The 16852-nt window shown below is 37.6% G+C and overlaps 1 protein-coding gene, 1 long non-coding RNA gene and 1 other non-coding gene across 3 annotated transcripts; 2 read left to right on the forward strand and 1 right to left on the reverse strand.

Annotated features, from left to right (window-relative positions):
• The first annotated feature begins 3381 nt into the window (after positions 1-3381).
• LOC142174938 (uncharacterized) lies at positions 3382-4068 on the forward strand. Its single transcript, XR_012704082.1, has 3 exons — positions 3382-3730; positions 3808-3927; positions 4011-4068. It is a non-coding gene; the product is annotated as an uncharacterized LOC142174938 (long non-coding RNA).
• A 9327-nt stretch (positions 4069-13395) lies between these two features.
• On the forward strand, positions 13396-16630 carry LOC107822525 (UDP-glucuronate:xylan alpha-glucuronosyltransferase 2-like). Its single transcript, XM_016649084.2, has 4 exons — positions 13396-13563; positions 14336-14975; positions 15565-15972; positions 16050-16630. The coding sequence occupies exons 1-4, from the start codon at positions 13396-13398 to the stop codon at positions 16571-16573; spliced, it is 1740 nt and encodes a 579-aa protein (XP_016504570.2). The 3' UTR covers positions 16574-16630.
• TRNAR-CCU (transfer RNA arginine (anticodon CCU)) lies at positions 15157-15229 on the reverse strand. Its single transcript has one exon. It is a non-coding gene; the product is annotated as a tRNA-Arg (tRNA).
• Positions 16631-16852: the final 222 nt, after the last annotated feature.

Consider the following 16852-nt stretch of genomic DNA (forward strand, 5'->3'; position numbering starts at 1 on the left):
ACCAAGCAGAATTTCAATTTGCGTGCTAATTTAATGTGGACAATTAATGATTTTCCTGCATATGGAATGTTGTCTGGGTGGATGACTGCTGGGAAGCTAGCTTGTCCTTACTGGATTGAAAATAGTAAAGCATTCACTTTGAAACATGGCCGAAAGCAATCATGGTTTGATTGTCATCGTCAATTCTTGCCTGAGGGTCATGAGTTTAGAAGGATGAAAACTGCTTTCAAAAAGAATAAACTGGAATATGATTATCCACCTCCGATACTTTCAGGTGATGAAATTTGGGAGAGGGTCCAGAACTTCAGTAAAGTTACTGAAGTTCCACCGCATAGATTCCCCGGATACGGTGTTACTCATAATTGGACCAAACAGAGTATATTTTGGGAGTTGCCTTATTGGAAGGATAATCTTTTCCGCCACAACCTTGATGTCATGCATATTGAGAAGAATTATTTTGACAATTTATTCAACACAGTGATGGATGTTAAAGGTAAGACAAAGGATAACCCGAAGGCTAGAATGGACTTACAAGAATATTGCAGGCGGCCTGAATTACACTTGCAGACAGCAAACAATGGTAAGTTATTCAAGCCCAAAGAAAGTTACACATTCACTTTGGAGGAAAGACGGCAGATTTGTGATTGGGTAACGAAATTGAAGATGCCTGAGGGTTATGCGTCAAATTTTGAGAAAAAAGTTGATATGGAGGTAGGGAAGTTGAGTCATTTGAAAAGTCATGACTGTCATGTTTTCATGGAGACCTTAGTGCTTATTGCGTTTTTTGGTTTGCCTGAAAGAATCTGGAAACCCATCACTAAGATTAGTTTGTTTTTCAAAGACTTGTGTTCTTCCACATTAAGGGAAGAAAACCTACGCCGGATGGATCAGAACATTCGTGTAACTTTGGGTAAGATGGAAAAGATATTTCCATGTGGGTTTTTTGATGTGATGGAACACCTTCCAATCCACCTTGTACACGAGGCACGACTTGGAGGGCCGGTTCAATGCAGATGGATGTATCCCTTTGAGAGGTAATATTATAGTCCATATATAATTTTCTGTTTTATTTGAATGTTCTTGGCTAACCTAAAATTATGTAGGACAATTGGCAAATGCAAACAATTTGTTATAAGCAGAGGAATAGAATTGAAGGATCTATATGCGAAGATTATCTTGCAAAGGAAACTGCTCATTTTTGTTCTTATTATTTTGAGAGCAACGTGCCATATGCTAGGAATAGGCCCAACAGGCACACGGTCGACCTTACGAATGATCCATTATATCCGCCTATGTCCATATTCAATCAACCAGGCCGATGTTCTAAGGATGGTAGAAAGAGAAATTTGAGTGATATGGAGTTCAAGTCAGCTACACTTCATGTGTTGCTAAATTGTCCCGAAGTAGTACCATTTCTCAAGTAAGTATTGATTTAATAGTTATCAAAATATAAAATTTACTGTGATTACATCTCAATGCAACTACTAAAAATATTTGATGTGTCACAGTCACTTCGTGGGTCAATTTGGCCAAGATGTTGTATATACGGCATTTCATAGGTGGTTCAAATAATTTGTAAGTATATCCTTAAAATATTCTAACACTATGTAGGTAAACAATGTTTGGAAGTTATGCTAACTTATGAATTTTGTTAACAATATGTAGGTAAATGATCCAAATAATGGTGTAAATCAATTTTTGAAAGATATATCTTGGGGACCTGGGGTTGAGGTCACAACATATTCCAAGTACGTTGTGAATGGTTATAAGTTTCATATAGAGGGTTGCTCTAAAAATAAAAAAAGCAACAACAGTGGGGTGTGGGTTCAAGGTGGTGATGGCAACCAAGTTGGAGATATTGATTATTATGGTGTGCTCAAAGAAATAATAGAACTAGAATATTCAGGTAGGCCATTTAAGAAAATTATTCTCTTTAGATGCAAGTGGTTTGACCCAAATCCAACAAGAGGTACGAGAGTACACAATCAATATAACATAATTGAGGTTAATCATACGAGGGAGTATGATCGCTATGATCCTTTCATAATTGCACATAATGTTAGGCAAGTGTATTATGCTCCTTATCCATTTCGGCGGAATAAGTCTGATTGGTGGGTTGTAATCAAAACTAAGCCTGTAGGTAGGGTCGAAGTCGAGAATGTGTTGGATGTTGCATATCAAAACGATATCTCCAGTGTTCACCAAATAGTGGACGAACTTTTAGAAAATGATTTGGAACATCCTGAACACATATTGGAAGAAATTGATATAAATGAAGTAAGAATTATAGAAAACGAGGAAGAAGAATCAACTGATGAAGCTCAAACTAGTGAGGAAAAAGAATTCTCTAACGAGGAAGAAGAATTCTCTGCCGAGGAAGAATACGTTGATGAGCTTTAAAAAGTTGGTTTCTTCGATAACTCTCGTTTATAGATAGCTTCCTTATATGTTTCAATCTAAATATGTATTATATTATGCAGATGACAGGCAAGGGTCGAGGTAACAATAAAGGTAGTGGTTCTCGGGGTCGAGAAAAGGCTAGGAAGCAAAAGAGGAGGGTAGAAGATACTACTCATCAATCTTCTCCACCATTTTCTGATTTGCCTATCACTATGCCACAGCCTCTACCCCATGGCTATACTGAGTTGCCACAGCATCACCAGCCCTACACCTTCATGCAGAACCCGGGTGTTTCTTCACAGGGCCATCGGACTGTGCGTCCGACATATAGTCCACCTGCCTCACTACCACGTGGATCCCGCCCAGCAGCATCACATGGATCGCATCGATCCATGTCACAGCCACATGGATCACAGTCATCAAGCAGCATCACATGGATCGCATTGATCCATGTCACAGCCACATGGATCACAGTCATCAGTGTCACAGCCAGTCGGGTCACAGCCACTCGGGTCACAACAGTCAGTATCACAGCCACTTGCGATCCGTGCAGCTATGTCGTAGTCACAGGGATCACATCTATCGTCATCAGCGACTCCACCTATTGGAGGCCTTCGCTTGCGGGATAGTAGCTCTGACCCCCTACTCATTCCACACATGCCTCTGATACATATGTTTCGGACGATGATGCTGCTACTGCTACTGACGAGGAGGTGCATTATGATCAGTATGGCAGGATCATCATAGTCCCTGAGGGTGATGGGTAAGAGTTATTTGTTATTTTTATGTTTATTTTTTTGTACAGTTTTTACTAAGATATTAATTTGTTTTATTTATTAAATTGCGGGTTCCTCCCGAGTAATATTACTACGAGGATAATCTCCAAAGCAACCAGAAAGCTTTATGATGCCCCTTATGCGTCTTGGCGTGAATTCCCACTCTCACTGAAGGAGGCAATTTTCAATGAATTTAAGGTATAAATGTTCTTTTAAGCAGTATAATTATTTATATTTATGATATTTCCATATAATATTTAACTTTTGAAATACAGAGCAAGTGTGTATGGGAACACCAGTATAGCGCGGACGTGGCTGCAAATTTTAATCTCAAAGCTCGCAAGCGATTGTCGCATTCTTTCTCCATAGCTAGACAGCTGAACCAGAAGCCTGGCTGGTTGCTTCAGGAGTTTTGGGATGATTTGCAAAGGCAATGGCTTACTGCAGAGTTCTTACAGAAGAGCGAAAAGGGAAAGAAAGCTCGTGCATCTGAGAAGGGAGGATCATTGCACACTGGAGGTGCGGTCAGTCAGGGGACAATAAAAAGAAGAATGGTACGTAATTGCTTAATTTATTTTAATTTTCAAAGTATATCTATTCTATTTATTAATTAAAATTTATGAGTTTTCAGGAAAAGAAGTTGGGCCGTCCGATGAACCAAGATGAGCTATTCAGGGAGACTCATATTGTGAAGAAGAAGAAAGAGACGGATCAAGAAAGGTGGGTCGAGGGACGTGCCTCGACTGTACATGTAAGTTTTCACTTTTCATTAAGTATTTTCATTTACTTGTATGTAAATTTCGAAATACTAATTCAATTTACTTTTTCTTATAGGATCGCTTCAGAGTTGAAGCTGAGGAATTCATACGCAGCCATCCACCTAATGAGTCGGTCACGTCATTCCAACTTTCGGCTGAGGATGTTGAAAGACTATGGACGCGGGCTGCAGGCGGTCCAAAATGGGGGAAGGTATACGGCCTTCCTACTAAGACATTCCATCGCTATAGGTGTGGAATGCAAGGAATAGGGACTTCCTCGCAAGCCGAGCAACTTGATGGGGAGAGCCTCTCCGCTATGCGGGAGACTGTGACAAAGCTCACATCCGAGCTAGAAGCGTCTAAGGAAAGAGAAAAGCTTAGAGATGCTCAGTATATTGGCGTGGTCGCCCAGTGCCAGAGCATGCAAGAGCAGATCAAAAATCTCCTAGCTGGATCTTTTTCGATTCCGCGATCTCGGCCATCATCGCTAGAGGCTGCCCGTCCCCGTGCTCGTTCGTCCCGTCCTCCAAGTGGTCGTTCCTCCCGTCCTTCCGGTGATCATTCTTCCCGTCATCGACAAGTAGACCCTTCTCAATACCGTGATGATGATGAAACTTCATCAGACGGTGATGATAATGATGTACCAAACAATGAATGAATTTTAGACAATTTGAACTAGACAAATACAATTTGTTTTCCATTGGGTTGTAATAAGAGTTAACTTAGTTTGGTAGTTCTATTGAAATTTACACTTTCTTGGTTTTAATGTAGCTTTTAATGTTGTTTTTGTGTTGTTATTGTTGTTGTTGGGTTGTTGTTTGGTATTGTTGTTTGAATTGTTGTTGTTGTTGTTGCTTGTTAGGGTTTTGGTATGACTGGCAGGTGGTGTAGCTGCCAAAACAGGCAGTTTCTGCCAAAATAATACACAGAAAAGCGACCAAAGTTGGTCTCTATTTGGTCGCTTTTCATGTTAAAAAAATAATTTTCTGGAGAATAGCGACCAACGTTGGTCGCTATATACCCAGATTTCTACAAAAAACGACCAAACTTGGTCGCTATTTCATTAAAAAAATAAAATTTCTGGTGATATAGCGACCAAAGTTGGCCGCTAATATTTAAAAAATAAATTAAATTCATGTATTTAGGACCAAAGTTGGTCGCTAGTTTAATAAAATAAATAAATAATTGAATAAAAAAGCGACCAACATTGTGTTGCGGAAGCCAAATGTATAGAGTGTGAATAAGTCACAACTACTATACCAAAAATTATGACAGCCACCAAATAATAAATAAGACAATAAAGCAACAATAAAGGGAACACCAGAATTTACGAGGTTCGGCTAATTTTGCCTACTCCTCGGACACAACCAATATTTTATTTCACTCCAAAAATACAAGTGAAATAATACTAAAGAGAGAAGATACAAATGCCTTAAACAGATGAGAAGGCAAATGAGAGGTGTGTTTCAATCCTAAACATTAGGCCTTCTTTTATAGGGGAAAAATCCCCCCAAACTTAACTCCCAACCAATGTGGGACTTTGGCATTTTGCCAAACTTCAACAAATCTCCACCTTGGCAAAATTCCACATTTTCAATTCTCTCTCAATAACAAATTTTGGTTGTGTCTTCATCTTCAATCTTCAGTGTTCAACAATGTTGATCAAATCCAAACAATGTTGAAACTTGACCGCAGTCACCACCTTTGTCAGCATATCAGCAGGATTCTCTGTAGTATGAATTTTCTTCACCGTGACTCCACCTTCTTCTATGATTTCGCGTACGAAATGATACCGAACATCAATGTGCTTCGTCCTTGCATGATAAACTTGGTTCTTCGCTAATTGAATAGCACTTTGACTATCACAAAAAATTGTGATACCTTTTTGTTCAACACCAAGCTCCTTTAGCAATCCTTGAAGCCAAATTGCCTCTTTCACAGCATCTGTAATAGCCATGTATTCTGCCTCTGTTGTAGACAAAGCAACTGTTGACTGCAAAGTAGACTTCCAACTAACTGGTGCCTTTGCAAAAGTAAACACATAACCAGTAGTTGATCTTCGTTTGTCCATATCACCCGCAAAATCTGAGTCACAATATCCAACTACAGACTGATTGTCTTCCTGCTCAAAAACTAACCCGACATCTACAGTATTATGAATATACCGTAGAATCCACTTCACAACTTGCCAATGCTCCTTCCCTGGATTGTGCATATATCTGCTAATAACTCCAACAGCTTGTGAAATGTCAGGCCTTGTGCAAACCATTGCATACATCAAGCTACCAACAACATTTGCGTATGGTACCTTTGACATATACTCTCGTTCAGCTTCATCCATTGGCGACATAGTAGTACTTAGCTTAAAATGGGAAGCAAGTGGAGTACTAACTGGCTTAGTCTTGTCATCTATGCCAAAACGTTGAAGTACTCTCTTCAAATATTCCTTTTGAGATAAACAGAGTTTCTTTGAACGTCTATTTCTTATTATCTCCATGCCAAGAATTTTCTTTGCCTCACCCAAATCCTTCATCTCGAACTCCTTCTTCAGTTGAATTTTCAACTTATCAATTTCTTCCGAATTCTTGGAAGCTATCAACATATCATCAACATATAGGAGAAGATATACAAAGGAATCATCTTTAAGCTTGTGCAAATACACACAATGATCGTATTTGCTTCTCTTGTACCCTTGCCGCAACATAAACTCGTCAAATCGCTTGTACCATTGTCTAGAAGATTGTTTCAATCCGTACAACGATTTTTCAAGTTTGCACACCACATTTTCTTTTCCAGCAACTTTGAATCCTTCTGGCTGAGTCATGTAGATTTCCTCTTCCAAGTTTCTATGTAAAAACGCAGTTTTTACATCCATCTGAACTAGTTCCAAATCCAATTGTGCTACCAAAGCCAACATAATTCTAATGGAGGAATGTTTTACAACTGGAGAAAATACTTCATTGTAATCAATTCCCTCCTTTTGAGCATATCCTTTGGCCACCAATCTTGCTTTGTAGCGAACATCTACTTGGTTAGGAAATCCTTCCTTCTTTGCAAATACCCATTTGCACCCAATTGCTTTCTTTCCCTTCGGGAGATTGGCCAATCTCCATGTATGATTCTGATGAAGGGACTGTATTTCATCATTCATGGCAATCCTCCACTTATCTTCTTCTGAACTTTGGACAGCGTCTTTATAAGTGGTAGGAACATCATCAGCTACAATTGAGGTTGCACAAGCAACCGTCTCAATGAGACGAACAGGTTTCGTTATTGTTCTTTTTAGCCTGCTGGTTGCTATTGATTCAAGTTGTTCTTGAGGTTCCTGAGTTGGAATCTCCTCTACTGGCTCTCCTTCCAGAGGGTAATCTTCATTTGTTTCCTCCTCTGCTTCTTGTGTAGGAAAAATAAATTTTCCCTCAATCTCCACCTGCTTAGAAGCACCTTTATTTTGTTTGGTGTCTTCTGTTACCTTATTTACCATAGCAGATTCATCAAAGGTAACATCTCTGCTGAATATTACTTTCTTTGTCATAGGACACCATAAGCGATATCCTTTGACTCCAGAAGTAATTCCCATAAAAATAGCCTTCTTTGCCCTTGGATCCAATTTTGACTCCGTCACATGATAATATGCAGTTGAGCCAAACACGTGCAAAGAGTTATAATCTACAACAGGTTTTCCATACCATTTTTCAAATGGTGTCTTGCCATCAATAGCAGCAGATGGTAGACGATTAATGAGGTGGCATGCATATGTAATTGCCTCAGCCCAAAATTCTTTGCCCAAGCCAGCATTGGACAACATACACCGTACCTTCTCCAGCAAGGTCCGGTTCATACGTTCTGCCACTCCATTCTGTTGTGGTGTATGTCTAACAGTGAAGTGTCGGACGATGCCATCATTTTCACAGACCTTATTGAAATGATCATTTTTGTATTCACCTCCATTGTCTGTGCGAATACACTTGATCCTCCTGCCTGTTTGATTTTCCACCATCGTCTTCCATTTGAGAAAAATTCCTAGCACTTCATCTTTGTTTTTCATTGTATACACCCACACTCTTCGAGAAAAATCATCAACAAAGGTTACAAAATAGTGCTTCCCACCCAATGAAGGTGTTTTGGAAGGACCCCAAACATCAGAGTGTACATAATCCAAAATGCCTTTAGTATTATGGATCGCTGTACCAAATTTAACCCTTGTCTGTTTCCCTTTAACACAATGCTCACAAAACTCCAAGTTGCAAGCCTTTACTCCTTTTAACAATCCTTGATCTGATAGAGTTTTCAAGGATTTTCCTCCAGCATGTCCCAAGCGCATGTGCCATAGCTTGGTTGCTTCTGCCTCTTTGTCGTCACTGGATGTTACTGTCGCTGTCCCAATAACTGTACTGCCACGATAGCGGTACATATTATTATTCTTCCGATTAGCCTTCATTACCACTAGTGCACCGGAGCATACTCTCATCACTCCATTTTCTGCAATGATTTTGAACCCTTTTGATTCTAGGGCTCCCACAGAGATGAGATTCTTCTTCAAATCCGGTACATATCGAACATCTATCAATGTTCTGATCATTCCATCATGGTTCCTTAATCGTATTGAACCAATGCCATATGAGGTAAGAGGGCTGTTATCCGCTGTGTGGATGACTCCATATTCTCCTTCTTGAAATTCCATGAACCAGTCCCTGTTGGGACACATATGATAGCTACAAACCGAGTCCATCAACCATATGTCTGATGATGTTGATGACTCTGTTGTAACTAATGAGAAGTCTGAATCATCACAATCAGCTACATTTGAATCCATAATAGCCTTTCCATTGTTATGTTTGGCCTTATTCTTCAACTTCGGACAGTCTTTCTTCCAGTGCCCTTTTTCTCGACAAAAGGCACATTCATCTTTACTGGGTCTGGATCTTGACTTGGATCTTCCCTTTTTTGTCCTCGTTTGATTTTGAGGACGACCCCTCACAAACAGTGCTTCTCCTTCTCCGCCCTTCTGTTTTTCTCGCTTTCTTTGTTCATAGCTGTACAAAGCTGAATAAACTTCTCTGAGAGAAATTTCGTCATTTCCATGGAGTAGAGTAGTTTCAAGGTGCTCGTACTCATCAGGAAGTGACGCCAACAACATTAAGGCCAAGTCACCATCATCATAAGTTGTATCCATATTTTGCAAATCTGTGACCAACTTATTGAAACTGGTGATATGTTCATTCATCGTGGTACCAGGAACATAGGTGAAGTGAAACAGTCTCTTCTTCATGTACAATTTATTTTGACTGTTTTTCTTCAAAAATTTATCCTCCAGTGCTTTCCATAATTTACTTGCAGAAGTTTCCTTTGTGTATGGATATTTCTGCTCTCTAGCAAGGTAGGATCGAATGGTACCGCAAGCAACACGGTTGATAATTCTCCAATCTTCTTCTCCAATAACATCTGGTTTCTTTTCTTCAATGGCCAGATCTAGCCCTTGTTGAAAAAGGACATCTAGAACCTCGCCTTGCCACATCCCAAAATGTCCGGACCCGTCAAAAATTTCTACCGCAAATTTCGCATTTGACACAATTCTTGTCATAAGCGAAGATGCCAATGATGACGTATTGTTGACACTTGATGTAGATTCTTCTTGTTTATTGTCCCCCATATTTGACACAAATATTATTTAATAGCTGACGACACAAATCAAGATTATTTCCTTTCTGATGTAGAAGATCAGACTAAGCTGCAACTACAGAGCATACTCAGACAAAACCTTGACTCAGTTACCAAGATAAATCTTTTCTGATGTGGAAGATCAGACTATGCTGCAACCACAGAGCATACTTAGACAGTACCTTGGCTCTGATACCAATTGTTGCGGAAGCCAAATGTATAGAGTGTGAATAAGTCACAACTACTATACCAAAAATTATGACAGCCACCAAATAATAAATAAGACAATAAAGCAACAATAAAGGGAACACCAGAATTTACGAGGTTCGGCTAATTTTGCCTACTCCTCGGACACAACCAATATTTTATTTCACTCCAAAAATACAAGTGAAATAATACTAAAGAGAGAAGATACAAATGCCTTAAACAGATGAGAAGGCAAATGAGAGGTGTGTTTCAATCCTAAACATTAGGCCTTCTTTTATAGGGGAAAAATCCCCCCCAAACTTAACTCCCAACCAATGTGGGACTTTGGCATTTTGCCAAACTTCAACACATTGGTCTCTAGTTTCCAGATTTTAAAATATAATATTTGGATTAAAGACCAAAGTTGGTCGCTTTTTAATGATTAATAATAAATAAATAAATAACGTATTTTATATTTAGAGACCAACTTTGGTCGCCAAATTTATATTATTAAATTAATAAAGCGACCAAAGTTGGTCTCTATAGTCAATATCCGGAAAAATTGGTCCATTTAGTTTAGAGACCAAAGTTGGTCGCTAATTAGCGACCAACTTTGGTCCCTAAATAAAAGAGACCATCAATATAGCTACCAGGCCTCTGTGGTCGCTTTTTAGCCCAATAGCGACCAACTCTGGTCGCTTTTTGCGGTCGTTTTTCCCCGGATTTCTAGTAGTGACGTATGCCTCAACTGGATGTCTCTAACGCCTTTTTTCTTGGTGAGTTAAATGAGGATCTTTATATGCAGCAACCCAGAGGTTTTGAACATCCAGATTATCCACACCATGTTTGCAAGCTAAGACGTGCACTTTATGGGTTGAAACAATCACCTAGGGCGTGGTTTTGCTCGACTTGCACTTATCTTTTGGACCTTGGTTTTGCACAGTCAATCTCAGATCATAGCATGTTCATCTTTCGCAGAGAGAGTGCTATTTTGATTCTGCTCATTTATGTTGATGACATTGCTATTTGTGGATCATCAAAGATGTTTGGTTCTGAATTTATAATATCCATGAAATCTGAATATACAATGAAAGATCTTGGTTCCCTTTGTTATTTTCTCGACGTAGAGATAGTTCACAATAGTAATGGAGTTCTTTTGTCGCAAAGGAAGTATATACAGGACCTTTTGCATAAGTTTGGTTTGGCAGAAGTCAAACCTGTTCAAACTCATCTTTACAACAAACTTGAATGGCATTCTGATACTACACCACTTCTTGATGATCATTCTCTATATCTCCAAATGGTAGGAAGCCTTTAATATTTATCATTTATGCGGTCGGATATACAATTTGCTATGAACATGGGTTCACAATTTCTCCATCAACCTCGGCTAGTTCATCTTCAAGCTGTTAACCGAATTTTTCGTTATCTTAAAGGAACCCTTCCTCATGGCCTATAGCTCTGCCAACAGTCCTCTGTCTCTCTAATAATATTTTCAGATTTGGACTAGGCAGGTTGTGCAGCAACTCGTCGATCAACATCTGGATTTTGCATCTTTTTTGGGATAACTTGATCTCTTAGCCTACAAAGAAACAACCGACTATTTCCCGTTCCAACACAGAAGCTGAATATCGTGCACTAGTTGTTGCAACTGCTGAAGCTATATGGATACAATTTATCTTACGTGACTTGGTCATTTATCTGCGTACTCCTATTCTTGCAAAATGTGATATTAGTGTCATACATCTGGCGAATAATCCAGTATATCACTCCAGATCGAAACATGTCGCTTTGGACTATCATTTTATTCGTGAGAAGATTAGTCAAGGTGATCTTATTGTTTCTCATGTATCCACCTCGCAACAGCTTGCAGATGTCTTTACTAAAGGTTTCTCTGCTACAAAATTCAAGAAGTTTATTGCCAATCTTCATGTTCGTTCCTCCACTTCAGATTGAGGGAGGGTGACAAGGATATTATTGTAAATAGTGTTGTACGCATATGTTGTAGTTAGTTTCGTTGACAGTTTCATATATGTATCTTATATAAATGAGATAACTTTTGCCTTTTAAATTCAAGCATGTCTTTTGTAAACTATTCTGTAATTTAAAATTCAACTGATAGAACTACTTAAGATCTGATTTTCTGGAGTTGTATTGGAAAGATAGATGAACTTCAGATCTGATTCTGAAGTCGAATCGAAGAGATAGGAGAATTTCATATCCCAGTGGGTAAATTTTTTCATTTTTTGTGCAATACGAGTATAACTTCAATGTCCACCCCAAAAATGGATATATGTGAAAATTCCCCTGCTGTAAAAATAGCACGGGCTAGCCAGTTTTCGGATTGGTCATTCAAAAATAGCGAGCGTTTGCAAAGTCGCTGCAATACGAAAAGTTCCAGCATAATATACTGGAGATCGGTGCACCTGTGTATGAACTTCCAGCATATTATGCTGGAACTCCAACACGCAGAAAGTTCCAATATATTATGCTGGATCGGTATATTATACTAGAACTCCAGTATATTATACTGGAGTTCCACCATAAGTACTTTTGAAACTGTGGCTATTTTTGAATGACCACTTGTAATTCTGAATTTCTCCGGAATGCGACTGCTTCTTCTAACTTTATCCCCTGGCCCACTTCTACATCGGCTTCATCATTCAAAGCATCCAGCCCAAATTTATCATTAGAATTGGGCCTGTTCACAACATATTTACACCCTATATTATTGAAGGATGAGCATAGAGCGCACCAGTGTCCACTGATACGTACCGTACCATCTCCAGTTTGGTCGTGCGAAGAATGAGAGATGGCAATTTTGTTTGACAATGGAGACTATATATGTAGTGATTATCCAACCTAAAGTCTATAAAAGTTTTTTATTAATTAACCAAAATCAATTGTTTTATATATGACATTAAAAAGAACAAAAAAGATGCTTTTTTCATCAAAAAAGATACAGAAAATGTTCAAAGTTCAAGTATTGCTGCAGTTATGCGATTTATTAACGGTTGAAAACCTCATTTCTTTTAATTTGTATACAGTATGGACTATGGACATTGACAGGCCAATAATTAAACAATAACTTCTCTCTTTCATTGATTGCAAAATGGGGGATTGCACATTTTCTTTAAACAATCTGTCCCATTATATTTACTTTTTATATAATTAAATTTTGTTCCAGCAACTAAAACTTTATGGTAAGATCTCAAAATAAAGCTATGCTTGATCCGGCAATAAATACAAACTAAGGCACGGGGATTATTTTCACCTTCAAATCTTGGATTTTAAGGGATTGGTGCACATTCTTTCTAGAAACTATCCTTATTTCTATAAATAACTAATAAGAAAATGGCCTTCTAAAAATGCATTGCAAACAATTAAAGATCAATCATTTGTCACACCCTTCTGTGTGGAAGAAATGAAAGTTTTATAACAAAGAAATACACATTTTTGGAGATTTTCTTTTTTACTTCTTCCCTTGTCTTTTTTCTTAATTAATCACCTGATTAACAACCTAATTTTTTTAATATTATAAAACTTCATTAACAGTCTGGTTAATTTGGTGGTTGCTTTCCACACTTGGATTTAATTATTTATTGAAAATTAAAATGATGAACATGAAGGCTCCTCTATCAAAGGCGTTGATCATCAAAATCAACTTGGTTTTCTTGGCTTGCTTCTTGATTGCTTACGCCGGCCTTCTTCTCCGTCCATCAACTTCTGTTTATCACGAAAATGCAGAATCCATTGTTGTATGCTCGTCGCGTGAATGTAAGGTAAGCAGTAGCATACTCAAATTTTTTGCAAGTAGTGTCAGTCTATTATCGCAACTTAATTAGCTTGTGTTTGCGAATTTGAATTTAGTGTTGTACGTAGAGGTTCTAAGGCTTACTTTTTGTCTCTAATTAATATTTACTTTATATTGTCGATAAATTTTTATTTAAAAAAGTTATATACATTTTTACTTTTGAATTATTTGAAAAAAATGGTGTTGAATGACATTCCTTGTAGAAAGTGTCTCCGTCACTAAAAGCAAGGGGAGCTTTCCATATTCAACAAAGGGAGAGAGGTCCGGATTTGTCCATTTAGTTGGATTACGTTTTAACCAAGCCTGAAAAATTATTTAGTATTGTGTTTAGTTAAGTTACGTACACTAGTAATGTGAAAAATATTTTTCAATAATTATACATCTCATAATATCAAGTTGTATTTAACTTTTTCGTTTTTTCAGGTTACTAACTTTCGTTTTTTCAGGTTCACAATAAATGATTATTTTACCTTTGACACACCCAATAAGAAAATATGAATTCCTAGAAAGAAAAAAAATATATATTCACTATATTAACCTTAATTAATTGTTACCTAATTGACACATTGAAATATGTAAATAAGAATAAATTTTTAAAAAATAAAATTAATTCCTTTTTGATTATGTAAATAGACATTTATTGTGGACCAAAATAAAAAGGTAAAATGAGTAATGATTTATATATAATAGTTTCATCCACTTGGTTTATAATAATCAACATTTTCTTGTTTTTGAAAAAGGCCGGAGGTGAGATAAAGATGAAAGAAGAGTTGAAACAACCAGTGGTTAACGATACAATAAGAAAAATGATAAAGCATGATCAATTGTCTAGTTTCTTGGACACGATGGGAAAAGGTACGAATTCGAAAATTGGGATGGTGAATATGGAGGACGAGAATATTAGCGACTGGAGCAAACACGGAGATATTATAATACCAGTAGAATTCGAGAAGGTTTCAGACTTGTTTGAATGGAAAGATTTGTTTCCACCATGGATAGATGAAGAAGAAGAGATAATTGTACCCAAATGTCCTAAAATATCAATGCCAGTTTTCGATAACTACGGTAGGATGGACATGATTGTTGCAAAATTGCCATGCAAGTATCCAGAAGAAGGGTGGGGAAGAGATGTGTTTAGGGTGCAAGTGCACCTTGTGGTGGCAAATTTGGTAGTGAAGAGAGGAAAAAAGGGTTTGAATGGGAAGATAAAAGTGGTGTTTTTGAGCAAATGTAGGCCTATGGTGGAGTTGTTTAGATGTGATGATTTAATGAAACAAGAAGGAGATTGGTGGTATTATCAACTGGATGTTGTTAAGTTGGAACAAAAGGTTTCTTTGCCAATTGGTTCTTGCAATTTAGCTTTGCCTTTCTGGGGAAAAGGTAACATTTGTTGCTGCTAATTCTGCTTTTGTCCACTTTTTTTTCCTTGCTTTTGTAATGATTTAGGATTTAAAACAAAAGGAAAGAAAAAAAAAATTAAAAACAACAAATAGGATGACACAGGCTTTTCAGATATATAATAATAAAAAGAGAAACCAGTAAGGCAAAATTAGAATCTAGACGCGCCAGGTAGGGGTCGAACCTACGACCTTCTGCTTAGGAAACAGACGCTCTATCCACTGAGCTACAGGCGCTAGTTGAAAAGTTTATCTAAGTAAATTATAAAGTACGATTACACAGTCCAGTAGAGCTAACATAATTTGAAATCTTAGAAGATAGATAATTTATAAAAAAAAGTCTTTAAGTGAGGTAATTGAATATTTCCTTTGGCATGGTCACTGGGGTAGGGGGAAGCTAACATTGTCAACAAGTAATACTTATTATAAAAACTTAACTTTAATTACTTTATCAATTATCCAATTATGTATATATTATTTTTTACAATGTACATAGAATTTAATCTCGTTCTGAAAATCTAGATGTTAATCATCTATGTACGTACTAAAATATTGACATAATGTGGTTTCAGAAATGAACGAAGTCTACGATGTTTCTCACATTAAAAGCATCACAAAGACAGCAAAACGAGAAGCCTACGCCACAGTTCTTCATTCCTCTGAAGATTATGTTTGTGGTGCACTTGCTCTAGCTCAAAGTCTTCTCAGAACAGGAACCAAACATGATCTTCTTCTCCTTTTGGACCTCAGTATCTCCGAGCCTAAACGTGAGGCCCTCGTCAAAGCCGGTTGGAAACTCCGATTCATCGATAGAATCCGAAACCCTAGAGCTAAGAACAAGACATATAATGAATACAACTATAGCAAGTTCAGGCTATGGCAACTCACAGACTATGACAAGATCATTTTTGTCGACTCTGATATAATCGTCCTTCGTAACATCGATTTTCTTTTCTATTTGCCCCAGTTGTCAGCTACAGGTAGCCACTGACAGATTTGGACTAGACACAGTTGATGTAGAACTTATTGACTCTAAATCTTGAATTTGCGACTGCAGGTAACAGCAGGTCCATTTTCAATTCCGGACTAATGGTGATCGAGCCATCAAATTGCACGTTCGATATGTTCATGCAACGTACTAAAGATGTTATCTCATATAATGGAGGTGATCAAGGCTTCCTTAATGAAGTGTTTGTATGGTGGCATAGGTTACCAAGAAGGATAAATTTCTTGAAAGATTTTTGGACAAAAAAAAATGGGATTAGTCGTAAGGACCATTGGTATGGAGCAGATCCTCCAATTCTTTATACTATACATTATCTAGGATTAAAGCCATGGATGTGTTATAGGGACTATGATTGTAATTGGAATGTTCTTGAATATCATGAGTACGCGAACGATGACGCACATTGGAGATGGTGGAAATTTCATGATACCATGGATGAGAAATTACAGAAATATTGTGGGTTGTCAAGGTTGGACATAATACGCTTGGAATGGATGAGGAACAAGGCTGAAAAATTGGGGTTCAAAAATGAACATTGGAAGATAAATGTTACTGATCCAAGACGGCTTGTTTGATTAACTAATTGCCTTCTTCAAACAATTCTTTTCCTTTTGTTGTTTTTGTTCTCTTAATTCTTCCTTAACCTTCATACTTTTATACTACTTCAAGTGTTTTGCTTAGAGAAATCTATGAACCTGCCTTATATATTCACACAATTTTATTTATATGTGCATAGAGGAATGACTATTCTCTTGTTTTGGAGCATGAGAAACACATCTTGTAAAGACACCTGCATAATGCCATCATTCTTGTCATTTCTTTCTTTATTTTGAAGAATTACTCACGCAAAGTAT

The sequence above is a fragment of the Nicotiana tabacum genome, chromosome 20, assembly GCF_000715075.1.
Source record: "Nicotiana tabacum cultivar K326 chromosome 20, ASM71507v2, whole genome shotgun sequence".
Taxonomy (NCBI): Eukaryota; Viridiplantae; Streptophyta; class Magnoliopsida; order Solanales; family Solanaceae; genus Nicotiana; species Nicotiana tabacum.